The sequence below is a fragment of the Eptatretus burgeri genome, chromosome 2, assembly GCF_056783735.1.
Source record: "Eptatretus burgeri isolate ZD-2024b chromosome 2, Ebu_testis_v1, whole genome shotgun sequence".
Lineage (NCBI taxonomy): Eukaryota > Metazoa > Chordata > Myxini > Myxiniformes > Myxinidae > Eptatretus > Eptatretus burgeri.
In genome coordinates, this window is record NC_140962.1 from 138,006,948 (window position 1) to 138,021,278 (window position 14,331).

At 41.8% G+C, this 14,331-nt stretch overlaps 1 protein-coding gene across 7 annotated transcripts in view; it reads left to right on the forward strand.

Moving 5' to 3' along the window:
• LOC147033268 (zinc-binding protein A33-like) overlaps positions 1-13,838 on the forward strand; it is a 36,936-nt gene extending 23,098 nt beyond the window's left edge. For 4 of the 7 annotated variants that reach the window (XM_085871468.1, XM_085871467.1, XM_085871466.1 and 1 more), the window contains 4 exons: positions 1,856-1,878; positions 2,433-2,572; positions 9,794-9,973; positions 12,157-13,838. In XM_085871468.1, the coding sequence (XP_085727594.1) occupies positions 1,856-1,878; positions 2,433-2,572; positions 9,794-9,973; positions 12,157-12,680 (867 nt within the window). In that variant the 3' untranslated portion in view covers positions 12,681-13,838. The remainder of the gene's footprint in view (positions 1-1,855; positions 1,879-2,432; positions 2,573-9,793; positions 9,974-12,156) is intronic. The other 3 variants (XM_085871470.1, XM_085871472.1, XM_085871471.1) reach the window with 3 other exon arrangements.
• The last annotated feature ends 493 nt before the right edge of the window (positions 13,839-14,331 follow it).

The window sequence follows — 14,331 nt, forward strand, 5'->3', positions numbered from 1 at the left end:
TTCCAGATGAAGTTTGTTCAACACAAATTTGAGAATCGCACCATCAACAAAGTCAACAGCAAACTGAGTAGTTTGTTCTAGCCGCTTTAGTTAGTCGAATCCTAAAAGTCGGTCTTGGTCTTAATTATTTTCAAATATTTCTTTCTTATGGCTATAGTTTCTGCTGTATTTGATCTATTTATTCTTTTTCTCAAATATAAATGTGATTTTTTTTTTTTTTGAAGTAAAAAATAAAATTATTAGATCTAATAGGATTTATGAATAAAATCTATTTTCAGAATAGAGTCGACTACACAAGATTCACGAATACTTGCACTAAATTGATATACTCTATATGTTCATTTTTGTGATCAATAATAATACTTATTTATAAATAAATATATTATTTTTGATAATTTCTCAATTGATTGATGTAAGAAGCGAAATATTTATGATTTTTAGATTAATTTCAGCAAATTGTTCAATCACCCCAGAAACCGTCAGCCAGAATGACTTCATAATTGGTATAAACCCTCTTTAGGCAAGGTCCATCAAGATTGTTCAAAGTTTAGAAAAAATTGGATTTAAAAAAAACATGCCTTATGTTCATCATGGGGAAATATTGAAAGTGTTGTAAATTCGTTGTTATTGGTTTCATTCCAGGGAGGCTTGATCTCGCGCATGCGTAGCTTGTCACTATTTGAAGTCACAAGGTCAAGGCAAATCTGGTGACCTTGAAAGATCAAACTCCAGGTTTTTGTTTTTTTCAGGGATCATGGAGATATGACTAAGTTATTCTGGCAATTCCTTGCTCAACGAGCAATTTCATTTGTTTGTTTGTCTGCACAGAACTTTCATGTTTTTCTTCGCAACCGCTTGTCGGATTGAGACAAAATTTTCACCATTGGTGCGACTACTCATGTGGAATGCTTTAATGATAATTATGATGTCATAGGTCATCATGAGTTGTGGCAGCCATATTGGAAAAACGGAAAAAAACTTTGGATCTCTGTATCTCTAAAACTGCACCAAGGAAAAAATTGAAACTTGGCACACGGCAAGTACTTGCTCCTCATGGGGAATGAGGGTGATTTTATTTATTTATATATTTATTTTTAATGTCATACGTGCCCTCTTTATGACGTCATAATTGCATATGTAGAATGCCACATCGGATCAGTATGGAAATTTTGGAGGGTCATCAAGGGATAAAATGGTCCACAGAAAAAAATTCATAAAGTCACCTGTCACGTGATTCAGCAGCCATATTGTTTAAAAATAAATAAATAAACCTTAAAAAATCTTAATAAATAAACCTTCAAAAATCTTCTTCTCTGAAGTGGCTGAACTGATCGAGACAAAACTTTACACGTGTGACCACCTGTCCATGAGGAACAAAAGGTTCATACATTATGTCATTGGTCACATAGTTTGGCAGCCATATTGGATTTACTATAAAACCTATAACAATACGCCACTCAAAAGAAGTCCCGGCGAGGGTCTCCAATCTTTGCTCTTTTTTCTTGTTTCATCTTTGTATGGTCTATACTTGTGCCGAGTTTGGTTGAAATCTTCATTACAAAAATAAATGGAGGGATAAACTGATTTGTGATCAGGTTAGTCCACCTGGTGAAAGTTTTCATCTTGAGTACAAGTTGCTTTTGAGCTATCTATGACTTGCTGTTCGACCTGCATTGTCATCACACTCTGGTCATAATGTGGTCACAATGACAGTGATTTCCATGAAACCCACCATGACACTATGTGCTTGAAAATGTGGCTCAGCATACTAATATAATGCAAGCCTTGAAGTTGTGCAAAATCCTAAAATGGTTTCAGAATTCCCAACTTATTGATTTATTTTCTTGTTTTTCAGGGCTACAAGGATCTGCAACACAGGTAAAGTCTTACCTTTACAGGTAAACTCGCTTTGCTTGTTGTTCTCTGTATCGCGCTGTTTAGTTCCCAAAGCTTTGCATCTCCATCAAAGTTAGATTTCTCCATATCGTATGTGCAGAACCTTGAGTGAAGGAATATTTTTGTTCGTTTCCAGATGTTTCGTTCATTTTTACTTCCACTTCCTGTTTTGTTCTTGAGAAATTGGTTCCATAAAATGTGATGTGTTGGTACTCTTAACTGATTTCATACTTTTCCATGAAAACATTGTTATTTTATCGATTTGAGATGGTTGGTTGTTTGATGCAGGTGTTTATGGAACATGGTGTACGTCTTCTTGATACTCTCCTCACCATCACTCTTCTTAAAACAGTTTTATTTTTTGGACTGTTGATTAAGGCCAATAAAGCAAAAGTCGAAGAGTGATGTTAATAATAAATTTTAAAAACCTGGTTAAATCCATCTGACCATTTCATGCTGCACTTTATGATCAGTTGTGGTTGATTGTGATGCCCTGTGGAGATCTCTTCTTTAATTGGATGCCCCTCCATTTGCAGGGTGGAATTGATGGAAGCTCCACCACCCATCATGCTTGACTCCTCCATGGAGGAGCAGAAGCTGGACTCGCTAATCCAGCTCAACAAGGGCTTTCTGAAGGAGATGCAGAGTGAGTGCGACAAACGGGGAAGATTTGACGGTAGGGGAATCAATCGGAGGAAATGTCAAAGAATGGGGGATGGGAACGGAAGATGCTGAGGTATTATTTTTTTTTTTTTTGTATACCTTGGTCGAGGCTCGTATGAGAGCAAACACACAACTCACAGCAAGGGGGCATGAGACAAGAGGGACGGGAGTGGGAGGGACAAAACAGTGGGGAACAGACACATTAGGTGAACTGTGGAAGGGAGAGGGATGGGGATGGGACGGGGAACATGGAGAAGAGAAGATGGACATTACAGGGACTTTCAGGAAGGAAAGCAGGGGAATTGAAGGAAGTGGGCTTGGGTGGATTATCGGGGGTAGAAAAGATCGAGGATTTGGATGGGGGAAGATAAGAGGTGGTGGTGAACAGCTGTTTTGAAAGCCTGAAGGGAAGAATGGGAAAGAATAGAGTGAGGAAGTTTATTCCAAAGGCGGGAAAAAAGAGGAATGAAAGAGTGAAGATGAGCAGTGATTCGTGATTTTGGTAGTTTTACCAGAAGGGGGTTGTTGGCGGACCTTGAGCGCCCTGTGGAAATGTGGTGGGGACAAATCGCAGAGAGAGCAGGGGGGGGCAAGGCTGGAGAGGAGTCGGTAGAAGACAGAAAGACCACCGACCAACTTGCGGTGATTGAGTGAGAGGCCCAAAGACTCAGCTTCATTGCGGGAGATGCCGATGATCTTAAATGCCCTGGTTTCGACAGCGTGAATCCGAGAAAGGTGGGAGGCAGGAGCACCAGCCCAGAGGGGAGAGCAGTACTCCATCAGGCTACGGACAAAAGCTTTGTAAGTGGTCAGGAGCTCAAGAGGGCCGAGGAAGGACTTTGCACGACGGAGGATTCCCAGTCGGCGACTGGCTTTTGAGGCGAGGTTGGAAATGTGACTTTCCCAGGAAAGGTCATGGCAGATAGTGAGACCCAGAAGCTTGAAAGAAAAGACTTCTTCCAGAGGATTGTTGAGAAAGTGGATGGGGGGTTTTCTAAACGGTCCTTTCGAAGAGACATAGTGAGAGTCTGAGATTTGTCCGGATTGAAAGACATGTTCCACGTGTTGGACCAGTTTGTGATTTTATCCAGATCTGCAGTGAGCGAAGAAGCTGCTGCTTGCTGGTCTGAGGGATGACAGATGGTACAGCAGAGGGTGGAGTCGTCGGCAAAGAGAAATAGAGGATTTTCCAGAGAGTCCGAGAGGTCATTGATGAAAACCAGAAAAAGAACAGGGCCCAGAACGCTACCTTGAGGAACTCCAGCCTGCACAGGAAGAGGGGATGAAAACTCCATTTAGGGCCACACGTTGACTGCGACAGGAGAGGAAGTCTGTGAGCCATGAGTGGAGATGGCCTTGAATACCATGGGAAGAGAGTTTGGTGAGTAGTGCAGGGTGCCAGACTGTGTCAAAAGCACGTGATATGTCCAGGGATACGGCTCGGATTTCCTGTCTGGCATTGAGGACCTCCATCCATTGATGGGAGAGCAGAAGCAGCATATCCAGGGTAGAGTGACCTTGTCTGAAACCAAATTGATGATTGGAAATCAAGCCATTGGAGAAGAGGAAGGATTTCATGTCTGAAGCGATGATGGATTCCATAACCTTGCTGATGATTGGGAGAAGGCTGATTGGTCTGTAGTTACAGGGATCTGTTTTTGCACCTTTTTATGCAGGGCAGTGATGTTAGCAGATTTCCAAGCAGATGGCAGATGACCTTGGGCAAATGAGAGGGTGAATAGAACAGAGAGAGGGTGAGCAAGAGCAGAAGAGCAGGCTTTGAGGACACGTGGGCTGATGCCGTCTGGACCGGTTGCAGAATCTGACTCGAGCTTTGAAAGCAAGCTCTCCACCTTGTCAGGAGAAAAGGATACAGAGTCCAGGGACAGTTGGTTGCGACTGGGTAAAGTGGGTAGAGATAGTGATGGGTTTAGGACACAAGATTTAGCTGCAAACACCGAGTTTAGACATTCAGCTTTTTCACGTGTGGAATCAGCAGTGCGGCCATTTGAGGTAAGGGAGGGGATGGAGGGGGAACATACACCAGAAACAGATTTGATTAAACGCCACCAGGATTTTGAGGAGGGAGAGAGGTTTGAGAGTTCAGACTTGAGATGAGAAAGATGTTGTTTTCTGGCTCTCCTGAGGGTAGATACACACTTGTTCCGAGCTTTGTGGAAGGAACTGAGATTGTCCTCAGGTGGGTTTGCTTTCCATGAGGCAAAGGCAAGTTGTTTCAGGACAACTGCCTCGCCACAAGCTTCAGTAAACTAAGGGCGGGAGGAAGGGTAGGACAACTGAACACAAGAGGGGATAAATCTGTGCATGAGGGAGAGCAAGTTTCTTTGAAAGAATTCCCAGGATGAGTTGATGTTTGAGAAAGTAGTGATAGGAGACCAGTCTGTAAGTTTGATGGCTGCTCGGAGACCCTGCCAGTCGGCTTGAGTGAAATGCCAGACTCGACGGCGGTGAGGTGGTTCTCTGATAACAGCCAGAGAGATGTCCACTTTGACAAGGACGTGGTCAGAAGAACCGATTGGAGCAAAGGAAGAGCAGCAGATATTGTCAGGGAAATTTGTCAAAATCAGATCCAGAAGAGATGGAGTACCATTGGTTGAGATCCGGGTCGGGAAGTTGACCGATTGAGTCAGTCCTAATGAGTCACAGAAAGCTTTTGCTGAGGTGCCATGGCAGGTGAGAGAGGTACCCACACCTAGCCAACTGGCGTGATGACAATTGAAGTCACCACATAAGAGGAAGAGAGAGTTTGGATGAGAAGATAGAAGATGGTCCATGTTTTCGGATAGTGAGGTGTAGATGGAGTCATGACTGTTCGGTGGACGGTACAGTACACATATAAACATGAGGTGGGAGTGGAGGGGAAGCCGAAGCCAGAGGTATTCCTGGGGGTGTGGGGGAGTGAGAGCAGTGCATGGAATAGAGTGAGGAATAGAGTCTTTGATGAAGAGAGCAACACCTCCACCAGGACGAGGCTCAGGTCTGTCATACCGTAAGAGGGAGTAACCGGGGAGAGATACTTGGGAGTCAGACACGTCTTGGGAGAGGAAAGTTTCTGTTAGGCAGATAATGTCTGGTTTGTCAGTGGCAACCTGTATGGAAAGATCTGAAAGGTTTGAGCGAAGGCCCCGGATATTTGAGGTCCACACTTTTAATGAAGAGGTAGGGGAGGAGGCTTTGGGTGCAGGAGGTGGAGGGGGAGTGGGAGGGTAGGACAAGGGACGAGGGGGGGGGTAAGGAGGGTTGTTGAAAGAGTGTGAGGTATTGCAGAAAAGCGAGGGGAGGGGCCGAATGAGGAGGAGAAAAGGCTCTGTGGTGCTGAGGGAGAGGGGGGACAAGCGACAAGGAAGAAGGCAGTTGAGGATTTGAGGAGGTGGAGTGAAGAGATGGAGGTGAGAGGGCAGTGGAGGGAGGCAGCTTGGTGGATGAGAGGGAGGGCAACTTTGAGAAGGATGAGTGAGGGGGATGAAAGGTGGGAGAAAGGTGAGGGGGGAATTTTTGAGAGAGGTGAGAGGGAGGCTTGGAGGGAGAAGAGTGGGATGGTTGCTTTGATAGTGAGAGTGAGGGGTGAGGGGGGTGAATTGGCACTGAAGTTGGAAAAAAAGAATGGTTGATGGAAAGCGAACATCCATGGCAAACTGTGGTTTTTAAAAACTGAGGTTCTGGAAGAAGCAGTAAATAATTTAATGAGGTGTTGGTAAGAATGCCAGATGCTGATACAGTGAAACAGGCTTCCCACACACATATATGCCAATGTGCTTACGTAGTTGGCCAATATACTTTATGGGATTCTACTTATTTGGTTGAATGTAAGTACATTTTGAGATCATCCACCTATCCTTCTGTCGACTTGACCTACGGGTTGGCCATTAATTGTTACTACTACTGACTGACCACTGCTAGTTGCTCTTCAACAGTTTTTTTATTTGTTTTTTAAATATCCTCAGCCTTTTCCTATTTGTTCCAAGCATTTCAAAATATTGGATTGTGTAACTCATTCATAAGTCTTCCTGGAATGTAACCATATCATTCTTAGGATGGCCTGGTCTTGGCAGAACGGTTTAATGTGGCTGGTTTCAGATCTTATCAGATCTTGAGTTTGAGCCCGTCGTGCCGTTGCATAACACCAGGTTGGTTGACTCAGCCTGTCATTATTCTGAGGTCGGAAAAAATGAGTACCAGCTTACTGGTAACAGGGGCAATGCATCATTGACACAGCCGGGCTACCAGCAGTGATGCAACAAACCAACCAGCCGCAGGCTGCATTCAAAATGATGGATGATGACTTAGGATTCGGTGTTTTTGTTTTTTAACTTGTTTCATGATCATTTAGTCTATCAGTAATTAAGCATCCCCTTCTAGCATAGGCCATAGGGGAAGCTTATTGTTGTTGTCGGGTTTCTTTCTACAATTGACACCTCCAACTTTTCGTGGTCCAACAAAATTTTAGACCCTGAGGAGTACTAAACCACTATTTAGAAAAATATTATTTTTTTTATTTTTGTTTTCTTCCTGCACTTTTTCAACACCCGAAATTTCCAGGCTGTATCTCGGAGCTGGCTTGGACTTTCGGAATAAAATTTTGCATCAATAATGTGAATAGAAAGTATGCAGGGTTGACATTTTTTTTTTAAGGTCATGACCTAATTACAGCCATGTAATTTTTTTTTTAAACCATATTTCAACTGAAGCTTATATGATCGGAACGGAATTGCCCTCCCTAGATAATCTAGAGCAAACCGCATTTAAGCTTGATTTGCATCATATCCCTTTGCGTTAAAGGTCGAGGTCAAACAGCGGTCTGGAAAAATTTAAAAAACGTTTTTATTTGTTTGTTTTTGTTGCTGTTAAATTTTGCCAATGCAGAATCTCAAAGATCACTTGGCCTTCCAACATGTTCTTGCATCATAGTGGACCTACACTGAAGTTGTACACCTGACATTTGTGTCCTTGGCCTACTTTTTTTGGATTGTGACAAAAAAAACACCGTTTTTGATAATAACTTGAATAATTTTCCTCTGATTTTCAGGATGTTGAGTTTTATGGATAGATTGTAGATAGGGACACATTTTCTTAATTTGCACTCTATCCATAAATGTTGAAGTTCAACGTGTTATGGTGGTCCAAAAAAAATATGGACCCCATTGGATCACGGACCAAGGGTAAGTCGCCGGCGATCTCCAACAGTAAGCCTCCCACTGTTGGGGGAGGCTTACCCTTGGCGATCACTTTGTGATCGCAGATATCTAGTTTGTCTTTGACACCTGGATTTCTGTTTGCTGCCCACAGTATAAGACCTTTTCTATCAAAATTATTGACTGTCAATTTTTTTTTGCAGTTTTCTACTTCTTTGGTATACAACACAAGGCTGCGGGGTAGCATCATTGGCTGAAAGTGTGGCTGTGCTGCTGATGCAATGTCCTCTGTTGGTTAAGGCAGGAATTTGGAATTTGTTCAGGGTGCCAGCGATGGCTTGCCTACTGTCCTTGGACACCGTGGGATCCTTAACGTCCACCAACTAATGCCAGCAGATGGGATGCCTGTTTCACGTCCACCTGAGGGACAGCACACAGATTTATGAGGCTCCTCCTACCTGTGATACCCCCGGGATGACAGTTTATAGCTGGGTCGGGACTCAAACCCCAGGCTCGATCAATGGCCACCTCTAGAGTCTAGACCAGTGTTTCTCAACCGGGGTTCCGTGAGAAACAGTAATAAATAGGCTAATGTATTTTTGAGTAGTTTTTGTTTGATTTAACATTTGTAATTTTACTATACACGTATGGCATATTGTTGGAAACTCCTTGGTTATTATAATAGAGGCTTCAACCTCTTATTATTTACAATTATAAGTAGAGGGGGAGCACTCGGTAGAGTGCAAAACCTCTGCCGCCAATACTGCTAGGTCACTCAAGTGAACCTGATATCCTATTCATTCAATTTGACGTCAACAGTGCTCACAGAGTTATAGTTTTCAACTTTCCCTTTTACTTTTAACTTTTACATGCTCAATTAATTCGTCATAACTAGATTCCTTGAGACAGAAATTGATTTTACGTGGGTATATCCACCTGAAGTTCCAAAATCAGCCGCAATTATAATTTTGGCATGTTTTTTTTGTTGGAAATCACTTATAACATATAGAAATGCAAAAAAAAAAATCTAAATTTTGTTGAAAAAAATGTTGCAAAATTTTCTGGTTTTTTTTTTTTCTTTTTTTGTCTAACAATTTTTTATTTTTATTTTTTTGGTTGGAAATCACTTAAAACATGTAGAAATGCAAAAACAAAAATTCAAATATTTTTTCAAAATGGCCGTCATAGCGGCCATATTGGACCAAGTCCAAAATCTAATGGCATGATCCTTGGACCATACCTAATCCCCCCACCAAGTTTCGTCGAAATCCGTCGTTTTTCCGTAATACCGTTCACAAACAAACAAACAAACAGACAGGGGTGAAAACAGTAACCTCCGTCCATCTTCGAAGATGGCGGAGGTTAATTAATTACGTTTGATCATTGTCAAACTGGCGTTTGACCATTTTTTTTCATTGCCAATAAATTTGATAAAAAGGGGATAATTTTTTCCTTAAACCAGGTATCCGAAAAAAAAAAAAATATTATATTTACCACGTGAACTACGATAAAAACATAAAAGAGCTAGATATTAATAATGGTATATAATAATTTTTATGCAGGGGTTCCCTGAGACATGAAAACTATTTCAAGGGTTCCACAAGGGTAAAAAGGTTGAGAAATGCTGGTCTAGACCATCCTGATATCCCATTTTTTTAAAAATTTTTTTTGTTGCAATAAAGGATGAATTAACAATTTCCATGTTATTGTTGGGGAGCTGAAGTGTCTTCATTTTGTTACAATTTTTATTTATTATTTGTTTATTTTAGTGGTCGGCCCTTACTGGTTTCACCGGAGGGGATGATAGGTTTGCTCTCTGTCCGTCCGTCCCACCTGTAGTTTTTCAGACTTTTTTTTTCCCCCATACCCTTTAACATATTCAACTGAAACTTGGTACATGGTTTTATTATGATACGTTACAGAAAAAGTTCGAGTTTCGGGGCATTTTGTGAATTTTTTCATGGAGTTATGCCCTTTTTAGACTTAGAAAATATCACATCAGTCGGGGACATGTATTGCAAAGCAATTCTCGTTATCATAATTATTATTATAAAACCAATGGAGTTCTTGTGTTTGTGCAGCTTTAGCCCCTTCGACAGAACTATGGGAAGATCAACAGAGATTGGACTGTGATCCTGAACAAGAAAAACAACAGAGCTTCAACTCTGATACGGAAGAAGAAAAAGAACAGAGATTGGACTGTGATACGGAAGGAGGAAGAGTACAGGGAATCACCGATCTGTGTTCCTTGAAAAGGCTTTGTAAGTGAAGGAGATGATTGGATTTTCAAATGATGTACCAAAAGCATTTTGTGTTAGGCATTTGTTACGCTCTGACTGGAATTATTGTGTTATCAAAGTTCAGATACTGCATGACCCCCATCAATGCCACCAGTCATCTTTGCACCGGAGAGATATGTCCTGCTCCACACCATCGCTGTGATTGGCCTAATAAATCGCATCGCACATCTGTTAACTGCCTGTTAAATGGAAAAGTCTTTTGGCTTGACTCCCTTGATCTTGACGTCCTGTTGGATCTTGACTCCTTAACTTCCAGCTTCACTCCCCATTGGATGAAATGTGCTGTCTTGACCCTCTGACCCCTCCCACCCATTTTATTTATTTTGACCCCATATACAGTACAAGAGTCCTGTTTGTAGATTGGCCTTGTACATTTGATATTTGTTCATGTCATTAACTTTTTATTTTTATACAGAAATCGATTTTGAAATGTGTGTCATAGATTTGGGTGAATTTAAAGGGAGTTATTACCTCTGCCAGCGAAGGTGAAGGAGGTTATGTTTTTACCCCTTTCTTTCCGTCTGTGTACAGGATATCTCAAAAATTTTGTATACGGATCCGGATGAAATTTTGTGGACAGGTTCGGTGTATGACGAGGACGAACTGATTAGATTTTGGTGAAGATCCAGATCCGGATCCTCTGACTGCTAGAATTTTTATCCCCCGCCGCGTGGTGGAAGGGGGATATTGTTGTCACCCGGGTCGTCCGTCCGTCCGTCTGACTGGCTGGGCATCAACATTTATTTCAATGGCGGGGGATTCCCCATCTCTGATGGGTATATTTAAAGTCTTCTTCTTCTTGCGTATGGCAGCTTAGCTGCCGGGGTAGCTATCATTTCTTGGAAGCGCGACTGTGCCGCTGATGCAGTGCCCCTCTACCCATACACATTGCTACTCATTTCGCTGACCTCGGAAGGATGACAGGCTGAGTCAACCCCCTGGTGTATTAATTCAGTGGCCGATGGGGCTTGAACTCAGGACCCTAGGATCCCAAGCCGCCACCCTAACCCCTGAGCCAACACCAGGCTTAATTTTTGAAGTGATTCTTCACCATTGAGAGATAGTGTGAAACCGAAATGTAGCACAATATCTCAAAAAGTTGTGGATGGATTCAGACGAAACTTGGTGGACACGGGTGTGTGACAAGGAAGAATTGGTTCAATTATGGTGAAGATCTGATTCCGGATCCGGATCTGATAATAAATAATTTTTAAAGTGATTCTTCACCATTGAGAGATAGTGCTAAACCAATATATAGCACGATATCTCAAAAAGTTGTGGACGGATTTGGACGAAACTTGGTGGACAGGTTGGGTGTGTGACCACGATGAGTTGATAATATTTTTGTGAAGATCCAGATCTGGATTCGAGAATTATTTAATTTTTAAAGTGATTCTTCATCATTGAGAGATGGGGCTAAACCGATATATAGCACAATATCTCAAAAAGTTCTGGATGGATTCGGATGAAATTTTGTGGACTTGTTGGGTGTGTGACAAGGACAAATTGATTCAATTTTGGTGAAGATCCGGATCTGAATCTGGATATGAGAATTATTTAAGTTTTTAAAGTGATTCTTCACCAAGTTGAGAGATCGGCCCGAAGACGATGTATAGCACGACATTTCAAAAATGTATTTGGCCTGATATGTTCTCGTGGATCGGGCATTACGTGGCGGAGGTGTGCACTCTGCCGAGTACCCTTCTAGTTTCCTTTTTGGTTCTTCAAAAAGAATGAAATGGAGAAAAGATATCATCAAAAGATTAGACTGCTTATTTCTCAAAGTGAAGAACTTGCTTCTGTGAACCTTTTCCTGTCATATTGTAGAGTGGAATCCACTGCAAAAGCTATTGCAGAACCAGTTTGCCCTTCGGCTTTTTCTTTTTTTCATCATTTTAAAGGCTTTATCTTCTTCATTACATTCATGTGTGTGCATTGCATTTTGATTAATACTTGTCTTGAGTTCCTACTGTGGCCCATGATGCAATTTTTGTGGCTTGCAATTAGACAGATCGTCAAAGAAATGTGGACAATATCAATGGTGATGAAATTGCTGAAAGTACTTTCGGTTTTATTAAATTAATGTGTGTGGCTGTTGATTTTTCTCTCATGAAGGCTACGGCACCAACCCATTGTGTCCGCAGATGGGCAGAACCTGAGTCTGGATCCAAACTCTGCACATCCACTAATCCTGATTTCACCAGATTTCAGAAAGGCGATGAGAAGCGTGACCAAGCAGCCATACCCAGCACACCTGGACCGGTTTCAAATGCAGGTGCAAGTTATGGCCAATGAGGAGTTCTTCTCGGGTCGTCACTATTGGGAAGTGGATATGACATCAGCCCAACACAGTCGGGTCGGTGTTGCTTGCAGCGACATCTCGAGGAAACTTTCAGGACATCGAAGCCGGTTGGGTGACAATAAAATGTCATGGTGCATAATGAAATGTAAAGAGGAATACACAATGTGGCACAGCAGACATAAGGTTAAAATCCTTCAAAAGAATATTCAATGGGTTGGCCTGTATTTGGACTACGACGCAGGCATTCTTTCATTTTATGGAGACTCCCATCACCTGTATACATACCAAACGAGCTTCTCTTCTCCCCTTAAACCAACATTGGGGCTGTATTATTTTGATGATTCTTTACAGTTCTGCGAGTTTTGATGATTTTGATGTTGCTTGTTCTTTCGTGCTGTTCACCTGTTGCTTAAACGTGAACATTGGGTGTTTGTTGTTTTTTTTTTGGCGGGGGGGGGGTTATAGGAGCAAAGCTCTTGCAAGAGCAAGGAAGAGCTGATAGTAGGACAAACATCAAGGGAGTGAATGAAGAGGAAAGTGAGGAAGAGAGGGAAAACTGAAACTAGCAAGTAAGATGGTTGGGTTAGGAGAGGTCAGTGTGACCACTCCTCATTTTCATAAATGCCAAGGTGAGCCAATGAAAAAAGCCAAGAATTCACAAGGTTTCGGAAAAGCGATGATAATAGAAAACCTATACGCCAAGAAAACCTATAGAAAACCAAGACGCCAAGGTGAACAACCAATAGCCAAGATCTTGTGAAAAAAGCCAAGGAGTGGTCACACTGGGAGAGGTTAATGGGGGTATAAATGACCGCAGTGGGAAGTAGCTTCTGCTCTGCGTTTATGAGGGCCAACAAGCCCGAAACACGTGTCTATTGATGTTCTCTATCCTGGATGGACTATAACATTGAGAATTCTCTTGCTGATATTGGCTGCAGCACAATCCTCTGGTGACATAGGGTGCTGTAGCTCTGCTAAGCTCATGTGTAATAGGCATCGCCTATGCACGAGGAACAAAAGGTTTACACGTATGACATCATAGGTCACATGGTTTGGCAGCCATATTGGAGTTACCCTAAAACCCATAAAAAAATCATCTTCTCCAGAACAGTTAGACAGATTGAGGGGAAACTTCACATACATGTTCCCCCAAGGCATGTGTGTTCGAGGCTGTTAAGAAATAATTGTCACATGGTTTGGCAGCCATATTGGATTGAAGAAAAATATTAAATGTTGTCTCTGCAACCACTTAATCAATCGACGTGAAACTTTACAATTGTGATCTAGTATTAATGGGGAATACATGTTTCAAATTTCAACCTGATTGGGCACATGGTCTGGCAGGCAGGATTATTTAATTTTTTGATGTGGGTTTTTGTTTTATTTATTTATTTTTTGAATGAAGCTCACTTGGTTGTGCCTGCATGGGTTTGAGGGTAGAGGAGCAGCAGCAGAAACCCGAATCCGATCCAGGTTCCTCCTCGTGACTTAATCTTTGATTTTTGCTTGTTTGAGTCCTTCTGATGACTCCAATGCAGGATTGTACCTATTTTGTCTTCCATTTGATTTGAATTTATTTGAATCCCATTTTGAATTCAATTGAATAATAATAATAAAAAAAAGTCATAGGTCACGGTCAAGTGTCCGATCAAAGCGGGATGTCTTGGTTCCCGGTCATCACGACCAGCAGTTTTAAAGTAACAGTTCTAATTATGTCTCTTATTAATTACGTAACGCACCAGTACACAAACACACCACATAAACGCCACACAACACACCACACAAAACAAGTCCTGGTGAGGGTCTGCAATCTCTGATTGCTCTTTTTCTTGTTTATAGACTGCTTTTGTTTGTAGTAGTGTATAAACAGCTTATAGACTGTTTAACAGTTTATACAATGCTATAAATAAAGTAGGACACACCTGAGCTTGCCCGCCCACTCTTGCTCTTCCTTCTCATCTTCACAGTTTACTTCCTCCAATACATTTCTCCTTGTTATGATAAGTCCCATTTGCTT